The sequence below is a fragment of the Ursus maritimus genome, unplaced genomic scaffold (assembly GCF_017311325.1).
Source record: "Ursus maritimus isolate PB19 unplaced genomic scaffold, ASM1731132v1 scaffold_8, whole genome shotgun sequence".
NCBI classification, from domain to species: Eukaryota; Metazoa; Chordata; class Mammalia; order Carnivora; family Ursidae; genus Ursus; species Ursus maritimus.
This window is the reverse complement of record NW_024426996.1, coordinates 17,490,785-17,513,803: the sequence shown is the minus strand read 5'-3', so window position 1 is coordinate 17,513,803 and position 23,019 is coordinate 17,490,785. Positions and strand designations below refer to the sequence as shown.

Below are 23,019 nucleotides of genomic sequence, written 5' to 3'. Positions count from 1 at the left end.
GCATCTGAAAACTTTAAACTACAAATCAAATAACAAAAGTGCTGGTTTCTATTTTAATATTATAGGGTTAAAACCTATTGCAGAGGGGTGCCTGGGTGGCTCAGATGGTTAAATGTCTGGCTTTGGCTCAGGTCTTGATCCCAGGGTCCTGGGATCCAGCCCCTCGTCTGTGAGGCTCCTTTCTCAGCCGGGAGTCTGCTTCTTCCTCTCCTTCTATCCCTCCTCCCACTGGTGCACGAGCTTGCTCTCGCTCCCTCTCTAATAAATATATAAAATCTTAAAAAAATAAAATAAAAAATAAAAACTTTAGGGGCGCCTGGGTGGCACAGCGGTTAAGCGTCTGCCTTCGGCTCAGGGCGTGATCCCGGCGTTATGGGATCAAGCCCCACATCAGGCTCCTCTGCTATGAGCCTGCTCCTTCCTCTCCCACTCCCCCTGCTTGTGTTCCCTCTCTTGCTGGCTGTCTCTATCCTGTCAAATAAATAAATAAAATCTTTAAAAAAAAAAAAAAACAAAAAAACTTTAAAACACAAAAATCTATGGTCTCTTGCCCAATACTGAAAAAGAGGGAAACCATTCATTCAACTAAGAAAAATAATTTTTAAAATATTTAAGAGATTTTTTTAGCCCATTAATTTAATCCAAAGCAATTAAAAGCAGTTAGGTTATATTTATATCGAAGAAGAGGTAAAATTTCCCACATCTAAATTTCTGTGGGTAGAACATATGACAAATATTGTAAAGTATATTCCTCCTGTATAGTTCAGAAGGGAAATTAAAAACATATATTTAGGGGCGCCTGGGTGGCTCAGTCGTTAAGCGTCTGCCTTCGGCTCAGGGCGTGATCCCGGAGTTCTGGGATCGAGCCCCATGTCAGGCTCTTCTGCTGGGAGCCTGCTTTTTCCTCTCCCACTCCCCCTGCTTGTGTTCCCTCTCTCGCTGGCTATGTCTTTCTCTCTCAAATAAATAAATAAATAAAATCTTTAAAAAAAAATAAAAAAATAAAAATAACATATATTTACTGATTCCCAAACATCAGAGAGAATCTTCAGAAATGGTAAAGCAGGAAAAAGACCCAAACCTTGAACACTCCTGCTTTAAAGACACTGATTTCCAGAGATCACATGTTAAATAAATCAAACCAAGTATCTGAGTGTAGGGAAACACCTTTTATTAGAAATGGGGGATAGGGAATGATTACTAATTTCAAATATACTATTTCAATGGCTGATTTTCTTGGATGAAACAGGTGAGCTTAAATAATATTCTTGATAAAATCTCTCCTAGATTAACATTTCACACATACCTCTATCTCCATGTCCTTAATTGTATTAATGCACTAAAGAATCCATATGGAAAATTTCTTATTCAGCTAGAGATAAAATATAGCTATAAGTCCGAGAAATATTTCCTCCTCGTACCTCTCCTGTATTTGGGTTGGAGCAGAGAATCTTAGCATCTTTTCCGCAACTTAGCAACAATTCAGGATCTGCCATGCTCCAAGCAATTGCCAAGATCCCCCTATAAAAAACACAAAGTGAAGAAAAAAATTTTTTTAAAGATTTTATTTATTCATTTGAGACAGAGAGATACAGAGAGAGAGCATGAGCAGGGGGAGGGGGAGAGGGAGAAGCAGACTCCCCACTGAGCCAGGAGCCAGATGTGGGGCTCGATCCCAGGACCCTGGGATCAGTACCTGAGCCTAAGGCAGATGCCTAACCATCTGAGCCACCCAGGCGCCCCAAAGTGAAGAAATTTTTAATCTTCAGAAAACAAAGTCTCCAAATGATTCCTGTCTAGGCTCTGAAGACACATGCTGCTAACAGAAGTATAATTTCATACAATATTTACAGAAAGCAATTTAGGAATTTGCATGCTCTTTGATCATTTTGAAGATATTCAATATTCTCTCAGAATCAGGAAAACACAGTATAGGAAAAGCACCCAAATTGCTTAAGACTGCCTTTGTTTCCAATATTTTATTTTTAAAAGGTTAAAATCTTTGTGAAAATTGTAAGGACAGTATGATGTACAGCCTTATACTCTTCACTTTGACTCACTGGTTTGGCCACATTTACTTTATGTGCTTTTCTCTCTCTCTCCATATATACACTGACCATTTGAGAGTTAATTACAGATATTATGACATGTCACCCCTACACTTATCTCTGAGGATAAAAACATTCTTCTGCATAACCATACATAATACAATCACATACTGAAAATATTTATTATTTATATGCAATATTTTAAAATATATAGTCCAGATTCAAATTTCCGCAATTGCATCAATAATATACTTTCTAACTGCCCCCCTTTAGAATCCAATCACGCATGTCAAGAATTTCAAGCATGTCAAGAGTGCCTTTTGAAGAAATTTGTACATATTTAATATCACATTTTAAAGAACATTTAGGTTCTTAACTAAGTATTAAAGACAAAAAAAAGCACAGAATTATAGAGCAGGAAAGGACCTTAAATATCATCTAATCCAACTCTTGCATATATTATTAGAAGGAGAGAATTGAGAAATCAGAGAGTTGATTTGCTCCTGCAACTCAGTGTGGTCTTCTGTCTTGCTAAATTATGATCACACCTAAAATTGGCAGTAGAATATAGTGTTAAGAGCACGGATTCTGGGATCAAAATGTTTAGATCAGAAGTCAGCACTTGACTAGTTATGTGACCTAGGCCAAGTTTACCTTGCTGAGCTTCAATTTCCATTTTGTAAAATGAGTTAATAGTATCTACACCATAGGCTTGTTATGAAGATTAACTGATTTAAAATTTAAAGTGCTTGTACACTTTACATGTTATACAAATGTTAGTTGTCCTCCCACTATAATGTAAACTCCCTGAGGGCAGGGAGTTTTATCTGTTATATCACCGAATCTTAGCACAGTGCTTGGTAAGAGCATGTGTTCAAGAAGTATGTGTTGAACGAATGAACAAAACCTTATCTAACATGGGAAAAATATTAAAACTTATCAGAATTATCCCTTCTTTACTAAAAAGCTGACAGAAGCATAAAATCTAAATAGGATTACATATTTACTGGACTCTCTTCTCCTTTGTAAGAAGCTAAAGGAGAGGTCACAAACTTCAAGACTTCTTAGTGTGCAAATCCACTACCCAGTGGGAAAATGGGATTTAAAGCTTTAGTCTATATATCCCTAAATAAGAAAGAAAGCCCAAAAGTACTGAGAAAATGTTATAACATTAAAAGGGATTTGTTTCTTGTTTAAACTGTTGAACAAATACATATGAACTCCCTGGGTACCTGAATATCAATGTTAGGAAATATGCCAGATTACAATTAAATTTAATGCTATCAAACCTAACATGAGAACATTTGCATATCTTTTTATTTTTTAAATTTTAAATAAAAAAAATTTTTTTAAGTAATTTCTACACCCAACGTGGGGCTCGAACTCACAACCCCGGAGACCAGAGTTGCACGCTCTATGGACTGAGCCAACCAGGCACCCCACTCCTATCTTTTTAGAGAATCTGCACGTTTATTACAATTAAAAGCAGGGGCACCAGCATGGCACAGTTGGTTAAGTGTCCAACTCTTGGTTTCGGCTCAGGTTGTGGTCTCAGGACTGTGAGATCCAGCCCCGAGTCGGAGTCTGTGCTGTCTACTTGAGATTCTCTCCCTCTCCCTCTGCCCCTCCTGCTCGTGCTCTCGCTCTTGTGCTCCCTCTCTCTCTCAAAAATAAATAAATCTAAAAAAAGTAATAGAAAATAAATTAAATTAAAAGCAGAATAATCCACCTAATTTCTCAAAAATGCTTTTAAATTAAAACAGAAACTTAGAAATAAAACAAACTTTTTAACTGTTTCTTGTCATTGAATGTTATGGAAGACTCTTCATCAGTATTATGACCCTAATAAAGATAATGGGAAATATCCAAACTGGATGTCAAGAAAGTTGTACTAAAGTGTTGTGACATACTGGAATTTCAATCTATCACTTATAACGTGAAAATCCTTTATCACATTTTTGTATTGTTATGATATGAATTGGCTACCCTTTTTGGGAACAGAAAATCAGATGACTATTGCTTCAAATAAAAACCATTTACACTAACTTTTACAAGATAGAGACAAAAGAGATTCCTTAACTTAAAAATAATTATCTGATAATTCAAAATAATAAATTAAATGTGTTTTTGAAAATAAACAAATCAAGTTCCTTAGAAGAGCAGCATGATACCTGGCATGGTTTTCCAAGACGCGGAGTGGAGAGGAAGCAAAGCGAAGATCCCACATCTGGACCACCGGTAATCTGTCATCCTCAGAGGCAAGGACCATCTGAGTCGCAACATCAGGATGCCACGCCAACCCAGAGCAATGCATCTGCAGATAATTAAGGCTCACAATGTATCAATCCTATTACTTTATGAAGAGCCAAAGTAGCTTGAGGAACATGCCTTTGTTGAAACAAATAGTAGAAAACATCAGTTCAGGCTTAGTTTATTAAAAAACAACAACAAAAAATAAAACCTAAAACTATTACATTTTGAATCCTGACAGCTATCTCCACGGCCTGCATTTGGAGCCTTCAAGCTATGATGTCTCTTTAAAACCATTAAATTTTATTGAACAGCCTTAAACAGTACTCTTAAAAGTAAAAAGTTTAAATGTTTTCAGTTCATCCAGCTATTTGATACACAGCACCATTCTGGATTAGAATAATTCTATACCAAAAATGAGTTTACTTGTCAAAATTGTAACTAGGGGAAAAATTTTATATAAATTTAAATAAATTCTAATACTTTCAGAAAAATGAAAACAGATTAAAGAATATAATAACGGGGCGCCTGGGTGGCTCAGTTAAATGTCTGATTCGGTTTCAGCTCAGGTCATGATCTCAGGGTCTTGGGATCACCCCCACATCAGGCTCCACACTCAGTGGGGAGTCTGCTTCTCCTGTCTCTCTCCCTCTGCCCTTCCCCCTGAAGCGTGCTCTCTTCTCTCTCAAATAAACAAATTAAAAAAAAAAAGGTAACAAAAAAATTCCACACTTTTCCTCTATTTTGTCAAAAAAATCAAGACAAAACATCTACAGCAACAGCTACCATTTAAATTTTCACATGGAATAAATTAACAGTATTACTAGGAATTACCTGGACATTCAGATCCTCCTAAATGTTCCAGAAGATAACGGAAATACTTAATGTATGCTTTATTCAATTGAAACTTGTTTTAAAATTCCTAATTCATTGAAAAACTATATCCTGAAAAAATATTTTTTTAAATAGTTTTTTGTGGTTATTGTTAAATTATATATGTATTTTCTGATTCAGGCAAACTTGTTTTTGAAAATGTCGAACTAAACAATATAATTAAAAACAAACTAACAAAATAAGGCCCTTAATTATGTCTATATTATTTTATAGCACATTATGACATAGTATTAAAGAATTTATAAGGTCAAAAATTTAATGTGTTATACAGCTACATCTACTGGGCAAAAGGGAGACTATTAGCTCTCACTTTAGCACTACCTAATCAGAAGAGGTAAACCTAGGAGTTTGGAAACTACAAGTTCACAGTCACACAATTACGAGCTGGAAAAATTTGTACATTCTAGAGAAAGCTAAAGATAAAAAGTTGCTATAATGCTTTGAAACATATAGTAAAGTAAAAACAACTAGTATATCATGCAATAAGGTATTTAATTAATGATCTCTCTCTTCATCGTTAACAATATCCAACATGGTTTATTAGAAATTTTATTATCTTCCCCAAAGAAAAACCTCATTGCAACATGATTGGTCCATGAAAAGACAGGTTGTGACTTTACAAACATCTGATTTGTTGTCAACACTGACAAACAATATAGAAATACCTACAGCAGAAACACAGCATGTTCCTGTATATGACAAATCAATCACATACTTACCCTGTTACTATGGTCACTAACTTTGATGATAGGTTCATTTTTTCTAAGATCCCATACAGTGGCCCGGCCACTGGGACTGGCTGATGCTAAAATATGCTGAACTTGTCTGTTCCACGCAATGCAGCTGATATCTTCTGGGGGCTAAAAGGAAGAAACTACTAAAAACCATTTCTCAGTTACAATTAAATTTAAGTACAAAATCTAATCCTTCTTTTAAAAAAATGAATAATTAAAATATGATCTATTCACTCCACAAATTTTTTTTATATTCTTAAGTTCTCAATAAATATAATACAATTTAAAGCTCAGGTATATGCCAATTCAAGTATTTTACCTTGTTTAATATTGTCTCATTCACCAGGCATTTATTAAGCTCCTGCTATAAATCAAGCACTTTTTCTTAATTTCCAACTGCCACAAGGTAGGTAATGAACTACAAAGTAGACACTGATCAGTATGATGGACAACTAGGCAGAGCAAAAGTTACAGCCCAGGGGTGCCTGGGTGACTCTGTGGGTTAAGTGTTTGACTCTTGATTTCAGCTCAGGTCATGATCTCAGGGTTCTGAGATTGAGCCCCACGTCAGGCTCCACACTCAGTGGGGAGTCTGCTTGGGATTCTCTCTGTCCCTTGCCCTCTGCCCCTCGCCCCCATGTGCTCTCTCTCTCTTTTTCTCTCTCAAATAAATAAAATCTTTAAAAAATAAATAAATAAAAATAAATGATAGATCATATGCTATTATTATACTACTTCTAAAATGGCCAGAATGTTGGGACCCATTATAATGGCTACTCAACTTGAATAGTCTATATAACATAAACTTCAAGGAGGCAAGTGGAAGATTATTCTTTCTTAACTTATAGAAATACATCGGAAAGGGGTTGATTTGTTTTTTTTTTAATTAAGTTTCCTTTCTAGTCTACGATTTTTATTCTAAGGTTAGATATCATCAAAATACTATACAACATAAAATACTATACTATATAAAAAACTGTATCTAAAAAAATTACCAAAGACTTGTCTATTTTATTCATTACTGTATGTCTAGTATATCAAGCTATGTCTGGTGGTAGGCACTGAATAAATATTTGCTGTTGAAGGACTCACTGATACTTTGAAGAACACATTTACTAATACTTCGCTATACTGAAGGAAAATTAGCAACATCTAAACACTGATTTTAAACAAATATATTTTGTGTAAAAAAAAAATGAAATAATTAAGTGTTGAAGAACCAATTTTGGTTCTTTTGATTACATCAAAATCAATGCAATACCTGTGTTTTGGCTCCTGGTGTCATTGGAGTTGCAAAGTTGTTGAGATCCCAAATGTAGATTTCAGATTCATTAGCACCAGAGGCTACCAGATTAGTCTGCAATAAGAAATAATTAATAATGAAATAGCATTTATGAATAATTAAGAGAACTCTGAATAACTGTTCAGAGATAGAAAGCTCTATCAGTTTTAGGGTATATAACTTTTCTATTTAATTAAAAAAGCAAAACTCATGAATTCCTAAATGCTATGCATAATAATCTGAAACTGTAATAGTTTTTCAGAGAAGCATATTATAAAATTCTATTTCACTACAAAGACAGTATGTCTACTGACATTATTAATACAAGAGATTAAAAAAATAATTATATGGATAAATTCTTAAACAATCATACAACCATATGGGGATTATCATTTGTGCAGGAAGGGGATCTGATTGTGAGACAGAGACAAAAATAGGCAAAACCAATCACTGCTTTCGGACAAATAAATGAATCCTAAAATAATGGCATCTATCTCCAGATACCTCAAAGGCAGCTTCTGGAGCCAGACCAATACAGGGCTGGTAAAATCTCTTGTCTTAAATCCTCATGTCTTTCTAGTTCATTTACATTCAATTTTGTTCTGGGTGGCAGTATTTCTAGGTTACCTCTACTGCATACCTTTAGGGTCCAAAAGACCCTAAAACTGTGACAGGAAGTACAGGAAGATAATGGGTTTCATATATTGGCTTTCATCCTTTATTATTCACTCTCATAAATTCTTCTCTGATCAACTGACATGTAACTATGAAAACAGAGGAATTCTATTGTTGTAGCCACCTATAATACAAGACACTAACCAACAAGCAGCAGCTGTTTAATTAACAAAGGAACTACTTAATCTAAAGAGTAGGCACCATAAACTATAGAAATGAAGTGTAGGTTGATGTATCTCTATACCCTAAGTATTTATTTATAATACAAGAAAAATAACTATTTTAAACTTTCTTAAGATAATACTCATGTTTTGGTTGCTATGCTCTAATATCCTATTAACTCAAGATCTTTGCTAACCTATACATTTATATAACTGATATTCAGTAATGTTTATGATGGCAAAAGTAGACTGACTGATTCTTCATTGCCTGATCCCCTCCATGGAGTTATTATCATTTAGCTTGATCCTAACTCTGAACTCTCCATTCTTCAAAAAAATACACTCACTCATCAACCTGCATGGGGCCACATTTTTAGCTTCAATTCCAAAACAGAGGCATAGCAGATTCATATGCTTATTTCAAATAAGCAATATGTATCTCAAGAATTATGAATAAACGTTAAAAGTCTAACCTGGAAAATATTCACATCCAAGGCTCTTACTGGGCCAGTATGCTTGTCATTTTGGGCAATCACAACTTCCTTGTCTCCAGCTATAATTTTAGAAGGATCATAAAGAATAATATTTCCATTTTCACCACCTGCAATCAGAACTCCAGAGACATTCCCTTTGGGATCCATCTTATGAGGCCCCCAAATCAACTTGTGGTACCTTTAAGAGAAAATGAGTAAATAACTGGTTTTTTAAGTCAAATAGATATAGAAAAGCATTTCAAATTATATATTTAATTCCATACGTTTTCATAAATAATCTAAAAACATTGCTTCTCCTCTAATCCTGGTAACCTTGCATGACTTGGTGAAATGGCATTTTAGTTTTTATTTATATTCATACATGCATGTTTGATTTTATAATCCTGAAGAGTAAGAACTTTCCCTTTATTACCTTATTAAGGTAATATATTACCTTATTAAGAGGTAATTATTACCTTTATTACCTTATTAAGAGATACTATAGTGTCAAAAAGTATACTTGATTTTTATGTCAAAAGATATGGGCTTAAGAATGGTTTTACCATTTAGAAACCGTGAGACCCTGGTCAAGTTACTGAATCTTCCTAAGCTGCTTTTGGTTCATCTGTAAGACAGAGCTCTAATCAACCACTTTCCTTGATATTATTTGACTACAGAAGTACTCACTGACAAGTGGTCTGTTAAGTAGTAGAGCTGTTAAAGGAGGTTTATAAAATTTTCTAAGAAAAGTAATGTATTCCAACAGTGGAAAAGTGACATCAAAATTATGTCTGTTATGACAAGTATACCCACTGGTGGAGAATAAAGATTATGGTTTGGCTAGGAGATAAAATATGGAGCTGGCATGGAGGTATACAATGACACAAACGTTGGTGAGTAGGAAAACTGATAGACAAAAGGTATTTGAGGTTCCCATCACAGTGGGAGAGCTCTGAAAAATATGAGCGGTCCCATGAGACTCCATGATTTGACCTATGTGCTATTAGCTAGAGTACAATCTCTTCACCAAAATCTGCCAAGCTACTGAGACAATAAAGCATATTTTACTACTCAAATCAAAATGTCCTTTTTCTGCATTATGACAGGATGTTAAGTACTTGGAAAGATGACCCAAATACCTACTGTATCAGAAATCATGTCAGCAAAAATCTCTGTGAAATACATTTCAAAATATAGATAAGGACAATGAAAAAAATAACCTACCATTCAGAGATTATTTTCAACACCTTAATATTCATCCAACTACTCCTTTTTTAAGCCGTATCTATACTTTTTTTGGTAAACAGGTGAGAAAAAGGAGATAAAAGACAGTATGTCTACTATATCATGAGAAAAAAAAAACTACTAGAAAATTGAGCTTCTCCTTCCTATTCTTCACATGTCAGTTGGCAATAAAAAAGGTAATAGAATATTCAGACCCTTCTTTTACTTTCATAGAAATTCACTCGTATACGTTTTCCCAAAATATTTCATGTCATTGATGGTATTCCTTGCAGTTTCTAATAATAACATATTTATAGACAAACTAGGCATCAACCACAACATAATAACCACAACCATAAATAATGTGAATTTAAGATTCATCAATCTCATACCTGTGAGAAGAGGAGAAAGTGGCACAGGACTTCATATCCAAGGATGGATCAGAAAGGTCTAATTCAAATATCTCAAGGGAAGCACTGGTACTAAACGTTGCATCCAATTGTTGAGCAGATGTTCCTACGGAAAATACATTTATGGTAACTACAATGCAAAAATAAAAGACTCAGAGAAAACCACACAGAACAAATTAAACGCATGTTTTCCAATGATTTCACTCACGAATGCTGCATTAGTGACTAACATCTCAGGATACATGCCATTGAACAGACGCTTAAATTACTATAACAATAAGATTCTGACACAAGGCTCAGAGATGACGTTTGTAGGAGTGGATAGTGCAGATAACTTTTTAAACCTGTAGATATTTAAAAAGCTCTCCGTAAAAACAGTCTCTTAATTTACTATACCTGCTTATAGTCACAAATGATGTAACCCTCTTTTTATATAAAAATGCTAGAATCAAAATTGTTCTTCATTCAAACTGATATTTATTAACTTTTTTTTAACATGTTATCTATTGTGCTTAATACTGGAGGAATAAAGATGAAACATAATTCTTATGAATTGAGGAAGACACTACAAATGTATGATTTTTAAAAAAGATTTTATTTATTTGAGAGAGGGAGAGAGAAAGAGAGAGAGAGTGTGTGCATGAGTGGGGAGAGGGGCAGAGAGAGAGAGAGAGAGAAGCAGACCCCCTCCGAGCAGGGAGCCCCATATGGGGCTCAATCCCCATGACCTGAGCCAAAGACAGGCACTTGACTGACTGAGCCATCCAGGCGAGCCTATCATGATTAATGCTATGATGAACAAGGTGCTAAAGGGAACACAGAAGAAGGTCATTAAATTCAACTGAAAGGGAGGATGGAGTTATCTAATTAGGGAAGGAGAGGCTTTCCAGAAGAGATGAAGCTTGAAATGAGTTTTAAAGGACAGGTATGAATAAGCCAAATGTGGAAAAGAAGAAATTAGGTGACTAATACTATCTTCTCTCTGTTGAACTTACCTGTAGCTAGATAAATGGGATGATTCTGGGCAGGGCTCCAGGCCTGCATGGCCGTACGGTCTACTTCCTTTAACTTCATCCTGCTAAAGAGAATATTTTACATAGAAATATACTGAACACGTAACATAGAACATAAACATTTTTTACACAGAAATACACTGAACCAACCACTACTTCATTAGAATGTCCAAATGCCAATAAATCAAACTGCTTTAGGTATTGTTTGCTGGGAACATTCAATAATAGAAAGAAGAAAAACTTGTTAAATTATTTTGAGACAAATATAGGGCTTTTCTAATTGTTTACAAATTATTGTCCTTCCACTGAAAAATCAGTCTGAAAAAAAAAATTAAAACCAAAAAACAATACAGGGTCGTACCTGAGGGATTAACCTTCCTACACAATATACTTCTCAGGTGAGGATGTGGGACAGTGTATCAGAGTAAGAGAAAGCACACAATAAATAAGGTACATCTTCCTGGAGCAGGATTACTAAGTGATTAAGAGCAGTTTTAAAAATTAATTTTAAAGGTAAATTACAGAGAAGAACATAGTAAGCCTACAGATTTTAAAGATAAATTTAGCAGAAATTTTAAGAAGCTGGTCACTCCAAGCTACAATTCCTCATACCACTAGTTCATATATTCTCCGTTAAAGTTACTTCGATAGAAAAATTCAGCAAGTACTGTGCTGTACCTTAAAAAAAAAAAAAAAAAAACTTTGTTACTGTACATAATACAGTCACATGGCACAGTATTCCACTGTAAGATGTACCAGAACACCTGAGTTGTTTTTAATCTTTGGCTATTTTTAAAAACAATGCTCCAATAAATAGCCATATGTACATGTTATTTCATTCATAGGTCAGGAGAGCTATAAATTTCCAGAAGTAAAACTGCTGGGTTAAAAACAAATTCAATTTTAATTCTGATGGTTATTGCCAAGTTGCCCTCCACGATAACTGTACCTTTTCACACCCCTACAGCCTTACCAGGGAAACACTTTTAGGTTTTTGCCAATGACAGGTGAAAAATGTTTACGCTGAGTAGTTACAATTTGCATCTCTCATCCCATAATAATGTTGAGCATCTTTTTTTATATGGTTATGGGGCATCCATATTTCCTTCTCTGTCACTTTTTCTATTTTACTTGCCTATTTTTTTTATTGGGTTGTCAGACTTTACTTTTTTTTAGTTATGGGTTTTTGCATTTTTTTTTTTACCTTTCACAAGATTTTGATTTTTTAAAAAATAGATTTTATTTATCAGAGCAGTTTCAGGTTCATAGAACAATTGAGTGAAAACTATAGAATTCTCACATACCTTCCCCCACTCCACTCGCCTCTCCCCCAGCCTCTCCCACCATAAACTGTCCTGCACCGCAGGTCTATTTGTTGCAGTCCAACCTATGCTGACACATCATTAACAAGCAAAGTCCATGGCTTACTTTAGGGTTCACTCTTTGGGTTTTCTATGGGTTTTGACAAACGAATAATGACACATACCCACCCACCCAAATCCACCCATCCACAGTTAAAGAATCATTCAGAAGTTTTTCTGCCCTAAAAATTCTGTGCTCCACCACTTTATCCCTCTTCTCCTCCATCCCTCCCTCCTCCTCCCTCCTGGCAACCACTGATCTCTTTGCTCTCTCCATAGTTTTGCCTTTTCCAGAATGTTATTTAGTTATAATTATACAGTACATAACCTTTTCAGATTGGCTTCTTTCACTTAACAACAGGTATTTAAAATTCCTCCCTGTCTTTTTGTGACTTGATAGCTCATTTCTTTTTAGCACTGAAAACTATTCCACTGTATGGATGTACCATGCTTTAATAGCTAAATTTATCACTTTTAAAAAAATGGTTCCTGAATTTTGATTAGGTAGAAAGGCCTTGTCTGCATGACAAGGTTATGAAGAAATTCACCCATATTTTTCTTCTAAGCAAATTCATTTGTGGCTTTTTCTATTCATTTGAATTTTGACTCAGGACCTGGAATACATACTGGTATACAATGTACGTTCATAGTTTTTTCTTTTCTTTCTTTTTTTTTTTAAAGATTTTATTTATTTATTTGACAGAGCTAGAGACAGCCAGCGAGAGAGGGAACACAAGCAGGGGGAGTGGGAGAGGAAGAAGCAGGCTCACAGCAGAGGAGCCTGATGTGGGACTCGATCCCGGACCACCGGGATCACGCCCTGAGCCGAAGGCAGACGCTTAACCGCTGTGCCACCCAGGCGCCCCCATAGTTTTTTCTTATTACAATGAAACCATTTACTAAAAAGTTTTTTCCTACAATTTTAAGATACCACTTTTATCATGTTCTAAGTTCCTATATTTAGGTTTATTTCTGGGTTTACTATTTATGTTTATATTCCTATAGGTATTAGGATGTAGTTTAGGATCTACATGCCTATATATATTTAGGTTTATTTCTGGATTTCCATTCCTTATGTCCATTTATTTACATGCTAGACATTACACTTTTTTTTTTTAAGTTTATTTATTTACTTAAGCATTCTCTATACCAAATGTGAGGCCTGAACTCACGATCCTGGGATCATTCCAATTTTAGTATATGTACTGCCGAAGCGAGCACAACCCTGAGATCAGGAGCGGCATGCTCTACGATTGAGCCAGCCAGGCGCCCCAAGTACTCTACTGTTTTAAATACTTAGGCTTCAGAGGAGTATGATTCCCATAACCCCTAGCCGTTGCTTCTCTCCCACACTATTTTCCTTGCTATCACTGTTTATTACATAAACTTTAGAATAGTTTTTGTCTAATTCCAGAAAAGAGAATGTTAATATTTTTATTGAATCTGCATCAAATTACTACATTGAGAAACTGATACAATGTTGAGCCTTTCCAATGAGAACATGCTGTCTTTTAAGCCTTTTTTATCTTTCAGTATTACTTTAAATTTTTTGACATATTGGGTTTATTCCTAAGTATTTTATCTTTTGGTTTGTTTGTAAATGTGGCTCACTCCCACCCCATACCCATTACATAGACTGTCTTCCTGGTATTGTTATACAAAGGCTAACCGTATTTGTACTACCATATTAAACAGTAGTGGTAACAGTGAAATTTCTTGTCTTGTTCCTTTTTTTAGTGGGAAAGCCTACTATATCACCATGGGACATGACTTTAGGTTTTGAAACACACACATGCACATATATAAATGTATATAACGTAAGGAAATAGTCATCGATTACTGTTTTTTGAGTGCTATTTATAAAGACTGGGTATTGAATTTTCATCAGGTAATCAGAATGGCCACAGATTCTTCTTCTTAGGTCTATCAATAAAACAGATTATACTAATAGATTTCCTAATATGGACCATCTTTTTCTACCCTGAATAAACTTCTCATGATGTATTATTCTACTAAGGTGCTGCTAGATTCCATTTGTTTAACAGAGTTTTGTGTCTGGAGTTGTAAGTAAGATTGCATCTATACGTTTCTTCTTTTATGCAATCTTTGTTAGGTTTTATATCCATTTTATACTCGCTTGTAGAAGTTTTCTTTTTTTTTTTTTAGATTTTATTTATTCATTTGATAGAGCGGAGGGGAGAGGCAGAGGGAGAAGCAGACTCCCCATTGAGCAGGGAGCCCAACATGGGGCTTGATCCCAGGACCCTGAGATCATGACTGGGCCGAAGGCAGACGCTTAACCATCTGAGCCACCCAAGTGCCCCCAAAATGTAGACGTTTTCCATCTTTTTCTACGCTTTGAAACAGCTTCAACAGCAGTACTGAAATTATTGGTTCTTCAAAGATTTAGCAGAATTCTCTCATGAAGCATCCGGGCCAGATGCTTTTTGGGGAGGAGTTGCTCCTCTGCTAATTTTCTCTATTTTTCTATAGAAATTGATCTACTTGAATTTTCTTTATTCAAGGTCATTTTTTGTATATTATGTTTTCCTATGATAATCCTTCAATTTTTTTTACAGATTTTCTCATTTTTTAAGACTTGAACAACACTCATGACTCTTTAAACTTTTGCTATTTATGCTATTCTTTATCTATTACATATATTTGTTTTGTTTCCCCTTACCCTTCTCTTTAATAATTGATTAGCTTAACTAGTGATTTGTCTATTTTCAAACAGCCAATTTATTAGTTCTGCTTTGTTTTCTAATTCATTCATTTCTTTTATTTTTATTAATTCCTTCCTTCTACCTTCTTTTCGTTTACTTGGAACTTTTTCTAACCTTTTGAGTTAATTGCTTAACCCACTCATTTTTATTATTTATTCTTTATCGACATAAGTATTTAAAGTTTTGACTATCCTCTGAGCACTGCTTTAGCTAGATTCCATATATTTCTAGTGTTCTCATCACTATGGTCATCTATATATTCTACAATTTTCATTTGTATTCTCCACTGACCCAAGAGTTGTTTGAACTTAATATGCAAGTGCACTGTGATTTTTCTATACTACTTCTCCTTTCTAAAATGTATTGAAGTTTTCTTTGTGGGCTATAGAGAAGTTTTTGTAAATGAGATCTAAAAGGAAAGGGTACACTGTTTTCAGGGTCAAGTTCAATATATATTAATCAAAACTACCCTATCGACTAAACTGCTTAGGTCATCTACAGTCCTACCTTTTTCCATTTAATCTGCCCTGGATCAAGATTACTGAATCAAAAGTCACTTACTACTAATGCATTTATGCCTATTTTTCCTGGTACCTCCTGAAAGTTGCTTTATGAAAGTTACTTTTTATTTAATACACAGTCACTTGGTTGACACATCTTCATAATGTTAAATGTTCACTGTCAAATACACATTTTAACTTTGTAAAGTATTCTTCTTCATCTTAAGTAAGCCTTTGGTCCTGAATTCTACTTTGTCTCATATTAAGACCATTACCCTAGCTTACTTTTTAATGTGTCTCTATGTATCTATTTTTGCCCTTTTCAACTTTTGAACCATGTTGTGTTCACTGGCTGCCTTAAATACAGCAAAATAAATAAATAAATAAATAAATAAATAAATAAATAAAATCAGATTTTGCCTGGTCATCTGATTTGAAAAATTTTTAATAGATTTTAATAAGGCCATATAAAATCTACTGATATAAAATTTTCTCCTGATTTGACAAATATGGTTGCTCTTACTTCTATATTATTTTGCTATTTTGTTTGGTTTTATAAGAAAAACTTTCCCTGTTGTCCCTATTTGTGTATTTATAAATTTTCTGATAATCAGGATGACTTCTATTTTTGTTCTAATATCTATTTCTAGTTCTATCTTTATAATTTAAAATAATTTTATTTGTACCATTAATCCTCTATTTCTTTACACAGTAATTACTATAAGCACTAATGAAATTAGTTTACATAATCTTACTGCCCTTCTTGTACTACACAGTTATAATCAATAGTATTATCTTTCTCAGTGTTTACCTTTGTACTGTTGAATATGTTTATACTTCTACCAACTGATTTGTCAGCTTTAAAGGATGTCCTTTGACTCCCAGCTATTACAGATGAGGGGATCCATTAACTTATTTTACCTCCAATTTTTTTCCTACTTCCTACTTCTCTTAATTTTTTAGTTTTAGAACCAATTCCTACATTATCAGATATTTGACATATACATTTTATTCTTTCTTCCTTATTCCCACTTTCATTTTAGTCTCAGCTCTATAGTTAAATATATTTAATGATCTCCAAAAGTACTTTTGCCAGCTTTCTTACTCATCTCTAGAGTTGAAGTTCATGCTCCAGCAGTTTCCTTAAGAGCGCCCTACACAATATGCCCTATGCCTTACATGTTCAAATTGTTTATACTTGAAGAGCATTTTACAGAAAATAAAAATGAAGCCCCAGAAAGATTAAATAATTTGTAAGTGCTAGCAAAGGGTAGAGCCAAGATTTGAACTCAGAAGTCTACTTCCAGAGTCCAAGCTCTTACTTGTTACCCCAACAAATTCAGGTATTCAATTTTAATCATAGAAAACATACTAACATTTAGAAGAAATAATGACAAAGCAACCAGGATGCATGAGGACATTAAGAGAAGAAATGAGGGCGCCTGGGTGGTTCAGATGGTTAAGCATCTGCCTTCGGCTCAAGTCGTGATCCCAGAATGGAGTCTTGCCCACAGGGAGTCTGCTTCTCCCTCTCCCTCTGCCCCTCCTCTCTGCTCATGCTCTCTCTCTCTAATAAATAAATAAAATCTTAAAAAGAGAGAGAGAGAGGAAGAAACGTATTTTAGAAACTGTGCTAGGTTAGGCAAAAGTGGATTAAGGAGGCTGAATCGTGTGGTTAAAAGCAGTAGGGCCTCTGGAGTCAGTGCTCGATCTGAATATTGGCTCTGCTACTTAACGATACCTTGAACATACTGTTTAACCTCCCTGAGCCCCATCTGTAAAAAGAGGATAAGAGTGACGACCTCATGGTTGTTGTGAAATTTAAATGAGATAATGTAGTTTATATAGGGCCAAACACAGTCCCAGCACATAGGTTAGTATGGGTTTTAATATGCTAACTTTTTAAAATTATTACAATCATGAGATTAATCAAGAAAACTATATATCTAGTTTCCAAAGACTATTCTGAAAAAAAAGGGGAAAAAAATCTCAATTTTCTAAGTGAAAAAGAGGCCTATTTTCTATAAATGAAATGCTCTCTTCCTCTCAGCCAATCGTTTTTAATAGTAAGTTCAAGTCCCAGCTCCTTCGTGAAAAGTACCCTAATGATTCAATCGACAATAATCTAAATAATCTCTTAACTGTACCACTTCAAGCGTTTTATAATAAAGTGTCTTATTCTATCTTAACAAAACTTTATAACATTCTATTAGTACATACTGCTACATATTTTTCCATTGCCTTTTATACCAAATATTTTATATGTCATCTTGTCTCACTAACTAGACAAATAATGTGTTTTTTCAATCAAATATTACAACTTTTACCCTTTTTGGAATCCAAATTGCTTAGTACTGGGTGAGGTACATAAAAAGTTTTGCTTGTTTGATTTTGAATGTTTATATTTAAGGAAATACAAAAAGACTGATAAGCTAGAAAGATTACTTTTAGGTAAAACATTTAATTTTTAAATTCTTAAGTGTTTAAAGGAAAAAATAACTTTAATAACTTTAACTTTTCTTACTTAAAAAATAGGGGAAAATATCGTTAGAGGAAAGAGGTTTTAGAAGATGCTTTAGAATAATTTCTAGGGGCACCTGGGTGGCTCAGCCGTTAAGCGTCTGCCTTCCGCTCAGGTCATGATCCCAGCTTTCTGGGACTGAGCCCTGCATCAGGTTCCCTGCTCAGTGAGAAGCCTGCTTCTCCCTCTCCCACTCCCCCTGCTTGTGTTCCCTCTCTCGCTTCTCGCTCTCTGTCAAATAAATACAATCTTAAAAAATAATAATAATAATTTCTAAAAGTGAAAACAAAACAGCTACATGTATTTAAAAAACCCAAGTGAACATAACTCAGTAATCTAAGAGCAAAGGACAACAAGGGTTACCTAATTCATGAACACTTAGTTAATATGTAACATTTACTGAAAGAGAAAGAGATAAATTCACAAGTACATAAAAAGGGTTAAGTGGGAATTCAAAACATTTATAAAAGTCTATTTCTTGTCCCTAGCAATGTTCCACTAGATGCAGTTGCACTTATTAACTTGTACTGAACACAAGGTTTTAATACCAACTGTTTTTTTTTTAAAAAAAATCACTACAACAATGGCCTAGAACTACCTTTTGTGGTCTGAATCTAATTAAAGAGTACTATAATCTCATCCGCTGCAATCATTCTCAAAACACTAAGAATACCATGGAAATACCGCCAGCGTATTTCCTTCTCTTAGAAATGATCATTTAGTTGTAACTAATTTTCTTGAAAATCTGAAGAATGCTTAGATTAAACCATGTGTACTTCCCAAGTGAGACATGCTTTAAAAGCTTTGTGTAATTTTTTTTCAATGTCACATGTGATTTGAATTCACACTATGCAGACTTATTTCATTCAAGACTATTTTACACAGAATAAAATCATTCTGACAATGCAAAAAGAAAATTGTGGGGACAATGGCTTGTTCACATATGTCATCTACAAGAAAATATCTATGGCACAACAATTTAGGATATGGTGTCTGGAGCCATACCCTCAGTTTAAATTCCAACTCTACCTTGTCCTAGCTCTCACATGCTCTAAAAGGCATGTAACTTTACCTATGTGTGTCTTGGCTACCCACTTGATAAAATAAGTATAATAAAAATATGGATAAGAAGGGCTGTTGTGAGGGGCGCCTTAGTGGCTCGCACGGTTGAGCGTCTGCCTTGGGCTCAGGTCATGATCCCAGGGTCCTGGGATCAAGCCCCGTGTCAGGCTCCCTCCTCACTACTTCTCCCTCTCCCTCTGTGTGTGCTCATGCTCTATCACTCTCTCTCTCTCTAGCTCTCACTCTTTCTCAAATAAATAAATAAAATCTTAAAAAAAAAAGAAAAGAAGGGTTGTGACAATTAAATGAAGCATTACACAGAGAGCTTAGAACAGTGCCTGGCACATAGTAAATACATGCTTGTAAATGTCAGCTATTGCAAAAGCCACAATCTAAAATGTTTATCCCAATGAATCTTCAAGAACACATCTACTGAAGGGGTATGTGGGTGGCTCAGTTGGTTGAGCATCCGACTCTTGGTTTTGGCTCTGGTCTTGATGTCTTGAGATCGAGCCCCACATAAGGCTCCATGCTGAGTGGGGAGTCTGCTTGGGATTCTCTCTCTCCCGCTTTCTCTGCCCCTCCCCCATTGCTCTCTCTTTCCTCTCTTTTTTGCTCTCTAATAAATAAATCTTTAAAAAAAAAGAATACATCTACTGAAGAAAATTTATGTTCCAGACCAGAACTCATTTTTTCATCCAAGTTTCTCCCCACAACATGCATGTAGTTAAATGCATGCAATTAAGTGGAAGCTTTTTTCTTTCTGCTCATTTTCTAATTGGTAATTCTGTAAAGCAGTACTTAAACCTAACAGTACTACCGTCTAAAAAATACCAAACTTACACTGCTACATATAGAGATGACTCATACCTCAGAAAGTAAAAAGTGGAAGTTAATAGAATTGGAAACTCTTACTCTCAAACAATCTCTAGCTGGCACTGCGTTTGGTAAAAATCCATCTTGTGTGGGCAAATATCTTATTATGGATGGGTACATTTGTTCTACAGGATTTATTTAGTGTTATCAATGTTCTAGGCTCATCTCATTCAACCAAAACCAAATCAAAGAACTAACTATGCATTGAACTAAATGCTGTCATACTTATCTAGAATCTAATAAAACTTTTTGAGCTGAAATTAACCTATCTAAGAATGACAACATTTCTAAAAACACTGTAAAAATTTAATAATATCACCCGACAAGAATTTTAAACTTGGGATCTGTAAACCTCATGAAATTATATAGAAAATTCTGTGTGTGTATGTGTGTGTGTATTTTTCTAGGAAGGTGATCCAATGCTTTCATCAGATCCTAAAAAGGGAGTGGAATTCCAAAAAATCATAAGAATCACTGCTCTTTACAGTTACAAATTTCTTTTTGTTCTAAAGTTATTAGTTTCAAAAAGAACCTGCTTATATAAAATTAAGAAGTATAATTCTAAATCCATTCCAATCTCACATTTCCCAAATAACTTTGGATGTGTGTAACATTAATTCACAACTACAAAAACGACTTGAGTTATCCAAAAGTTCTTCGAGCTTACTATCCTTTCCCAGAGCTGTTTAAGAGACAGTAAGAAACAAAGAGCACAGAAGAACCACTAAAAAACGGTAAGTAAACTTTAGCCAACCCCATGTATGTACAGAAAACACAGGACGGTAGTATAGAAGAGCGAGGCTCTAATTATCGATTGAATACAGTTACAAGCGGTGACAAAGACAGTCAAATTTCAGTATTCTATAGTTAGAAAAGACAGTTTTGGAGAAAGGATTTATCACAGACCATCACTGCAACTTCATAAAGACCTACATAAAATTAGTCGCTTGCACTCACAGAAAAGTTCATAATGCCCATAAGCCCACGTACTATTTTGATTCGTTTTACACGTACCCTGTAATTTAATCTCTCACTAGAATAACTTATTAGCAAAAACATACAACACTTAATGAGATTTCTTTCAAGGTATAGGCTGAGATTGGCGTTGAAATAATCCAATCCCGGTTCAATGACACTAGCCTTCAGTTAAAAACCTATGAACCTTTAAACCTGGCAAAGGTTCAAATACAAACAAAAAATCATCACCAAACTAAAGTCAACCAAAGTGATCCCGAGGTTTGCTTCCTTTGCTCGCCCTTGGGGCCCGCACCTCTTTGTGCCCAAGGGTGTGAGGGTCTTCTAACCTCAGACCCCAGTTACCGGCACTGGCACGACACCCAGTCGCAAGCCTCAGGGGAGCTCCTGCTCGGCAGTGGAGACGTTGGCGGATGTGGATCTGCGCGATCCCCGAAGCAGCCGTGACGCCAGGCGTTGTCCCGACGGGCCCGAAAGGAAGAGCAGGGGCGCGCCGCCACCACAGACCGGGCCGCAGGCTGACGGGAACCAGCGGAGACAGATGCCGCGGTCCCAGCTTTCGCCTGTGCTCTACCTCAAGACCCGAGGGCCGGCGAGGAAGACAGAGGGGGAAGAGGCGGACACACCTGGCGGGGACCCTCAGCGACCGGTTCCTGTGTTAGCGCGACGCCCGTCGGACTCTCCCAGCATTCGCCGCCGCCCCTCCTCCCGCCCCAGGGCCACCTCCACGTTCCGCTCCAACGTGGCAGCCGCAGCCCCTCCCAGCCGGCTGGCCGATGCTTCCGGGAGCGACGCCTCGCCCGGCCCACTCCGGCGCGCTGCCCGTCACGGCACTTCCGGGAGCTGTGGCAGGCGGAGTCCCCGGCGCGGGGCCCACGGTGAGACCGGCGGAGACCCGCAAGCCTGTGGGGTTGGGGACCCGTTCTGAAGGGCAGCATGCGGGGCGAGGACGCGATGACCTGAGTACTCGGAAAAAAAAAGTCCTGCTGGGTGTAGCTCTGTTAGAAGAACGGCCGAGGTCCCCAGGAACGCCACGTAGCGTTAGTCCTGTGAGACGTGGGCAGCCCCGGCGACACTGCCACCACGGGACAAATCATGTGAAAATCGGGCTATAAGGCCCTAATTGGAGTAACTTATTTGTGAACGGGTTTTTAAAATTGCATAGTTGGATCTAGGGTGTTGCGTTTTAAGAACTTCTTTAAAACCAAATGGTCTGGTCAGAGTCTGTTGTGGGGAGGCCTGGGTGGCTCTGTGGGTTAAGGCCTCAGCTCATGATCCCTGGGATCAAGCCGGCATTGGGTTCTCAGCTCAGCTGGGAGTCTGCTTCTCCCTCTGCCTGTGCTCTCTTAAATGAATAAATAAAATACTTTTAAAAATAAAGTCTGTTATGGACATATTTGTTATTCCAAAGCAGCATAGTGGAGTCAAGTAGTCCAGTAAGCATCATATGGTACTACTTGAGATCTACTAAGTTTGCCCTTAGCCACTGGAACTTTACTAGCTCCACCAGACCCTGGTATCTAGTGTATTGCCTGGATGTCGTTTTTAGTTTAGGAGTCGTTTCGCAGCAAAGTAAAACCAGAGGAAAAGCACTTAGTAAACGATCAGAACCTGGACCAAACCCAGGTCTCCTAACTAGAGTTCTCTTTCCATTACATTGATCAGTCAACAGTCTTAAGCCTTCTCTAAAGCACCTTCAATTTTAAGTACTAGAGATACGATTTTTGAACCCCCACTACACTCTTTTGAACACGCTTTTAATTTGAAAAGCCAAGTTTATTTTCCTAGGACAGAAATAGACTAAACGGATTACTTAGGTTTCAGTAGTTAATGT

General features: G+C 36.2%; 1 protein-coding gene across 12 annotated transcripts in view; it reads right to left on the bottom strand.

Moving 5' to 3' along the window:
• SEC31A (SEC31 homolog A, COPII coat complex component) overlaps nt 1–21,944 on the bottom strand; it is a 73,635-nt gene extending 51,691 nt beyond the window's left edge. For 11 of the 12 annotated variants that reach the window (XM_040625187.1, XM_040625188.1, XM_040625190.1 and 8 more), the window contains exons 1-8: nt 21,812–21,944; nt 11,147–11,229; nt 10,134–10,257; nt 8,518–8,716; nt 7,188–7,283; nt 5,912–6,052; nt 4,220–4,362; nt 1,422–1,521 (exon numbers count right to left, since the gene is read on the bottom strand). In XM_040625187.1, coding sequence (XP_040481121.1) covers nt 1,422–1,521; nt 4,220–4,362; nt 5,912–6,052; nt 7,188–7,283; nt 8,518–8,716; nt 10,134–10,257; nt 11,147–11,225 — 882 coding nt within the window. In that variant the 5' untranslated portion in view covers nt 11,226–11,229; nt 21,812–21,944. The remainder of the gene's footprint in view (nt 1–1,421; nt 1,522–4,219; nt 4,363–5,911; nt 6,053–7,187; nt 7,284–8,517; nt 8,717–10,133; nt 10,258–11,146; nt 11,230–21,811) is intronic. The other variant, XM_008693288.2, reaches the window with a different exon arrangement.
• Nucleotides 21,945–23,019: the final 1,075 nt, after the last annotated feature.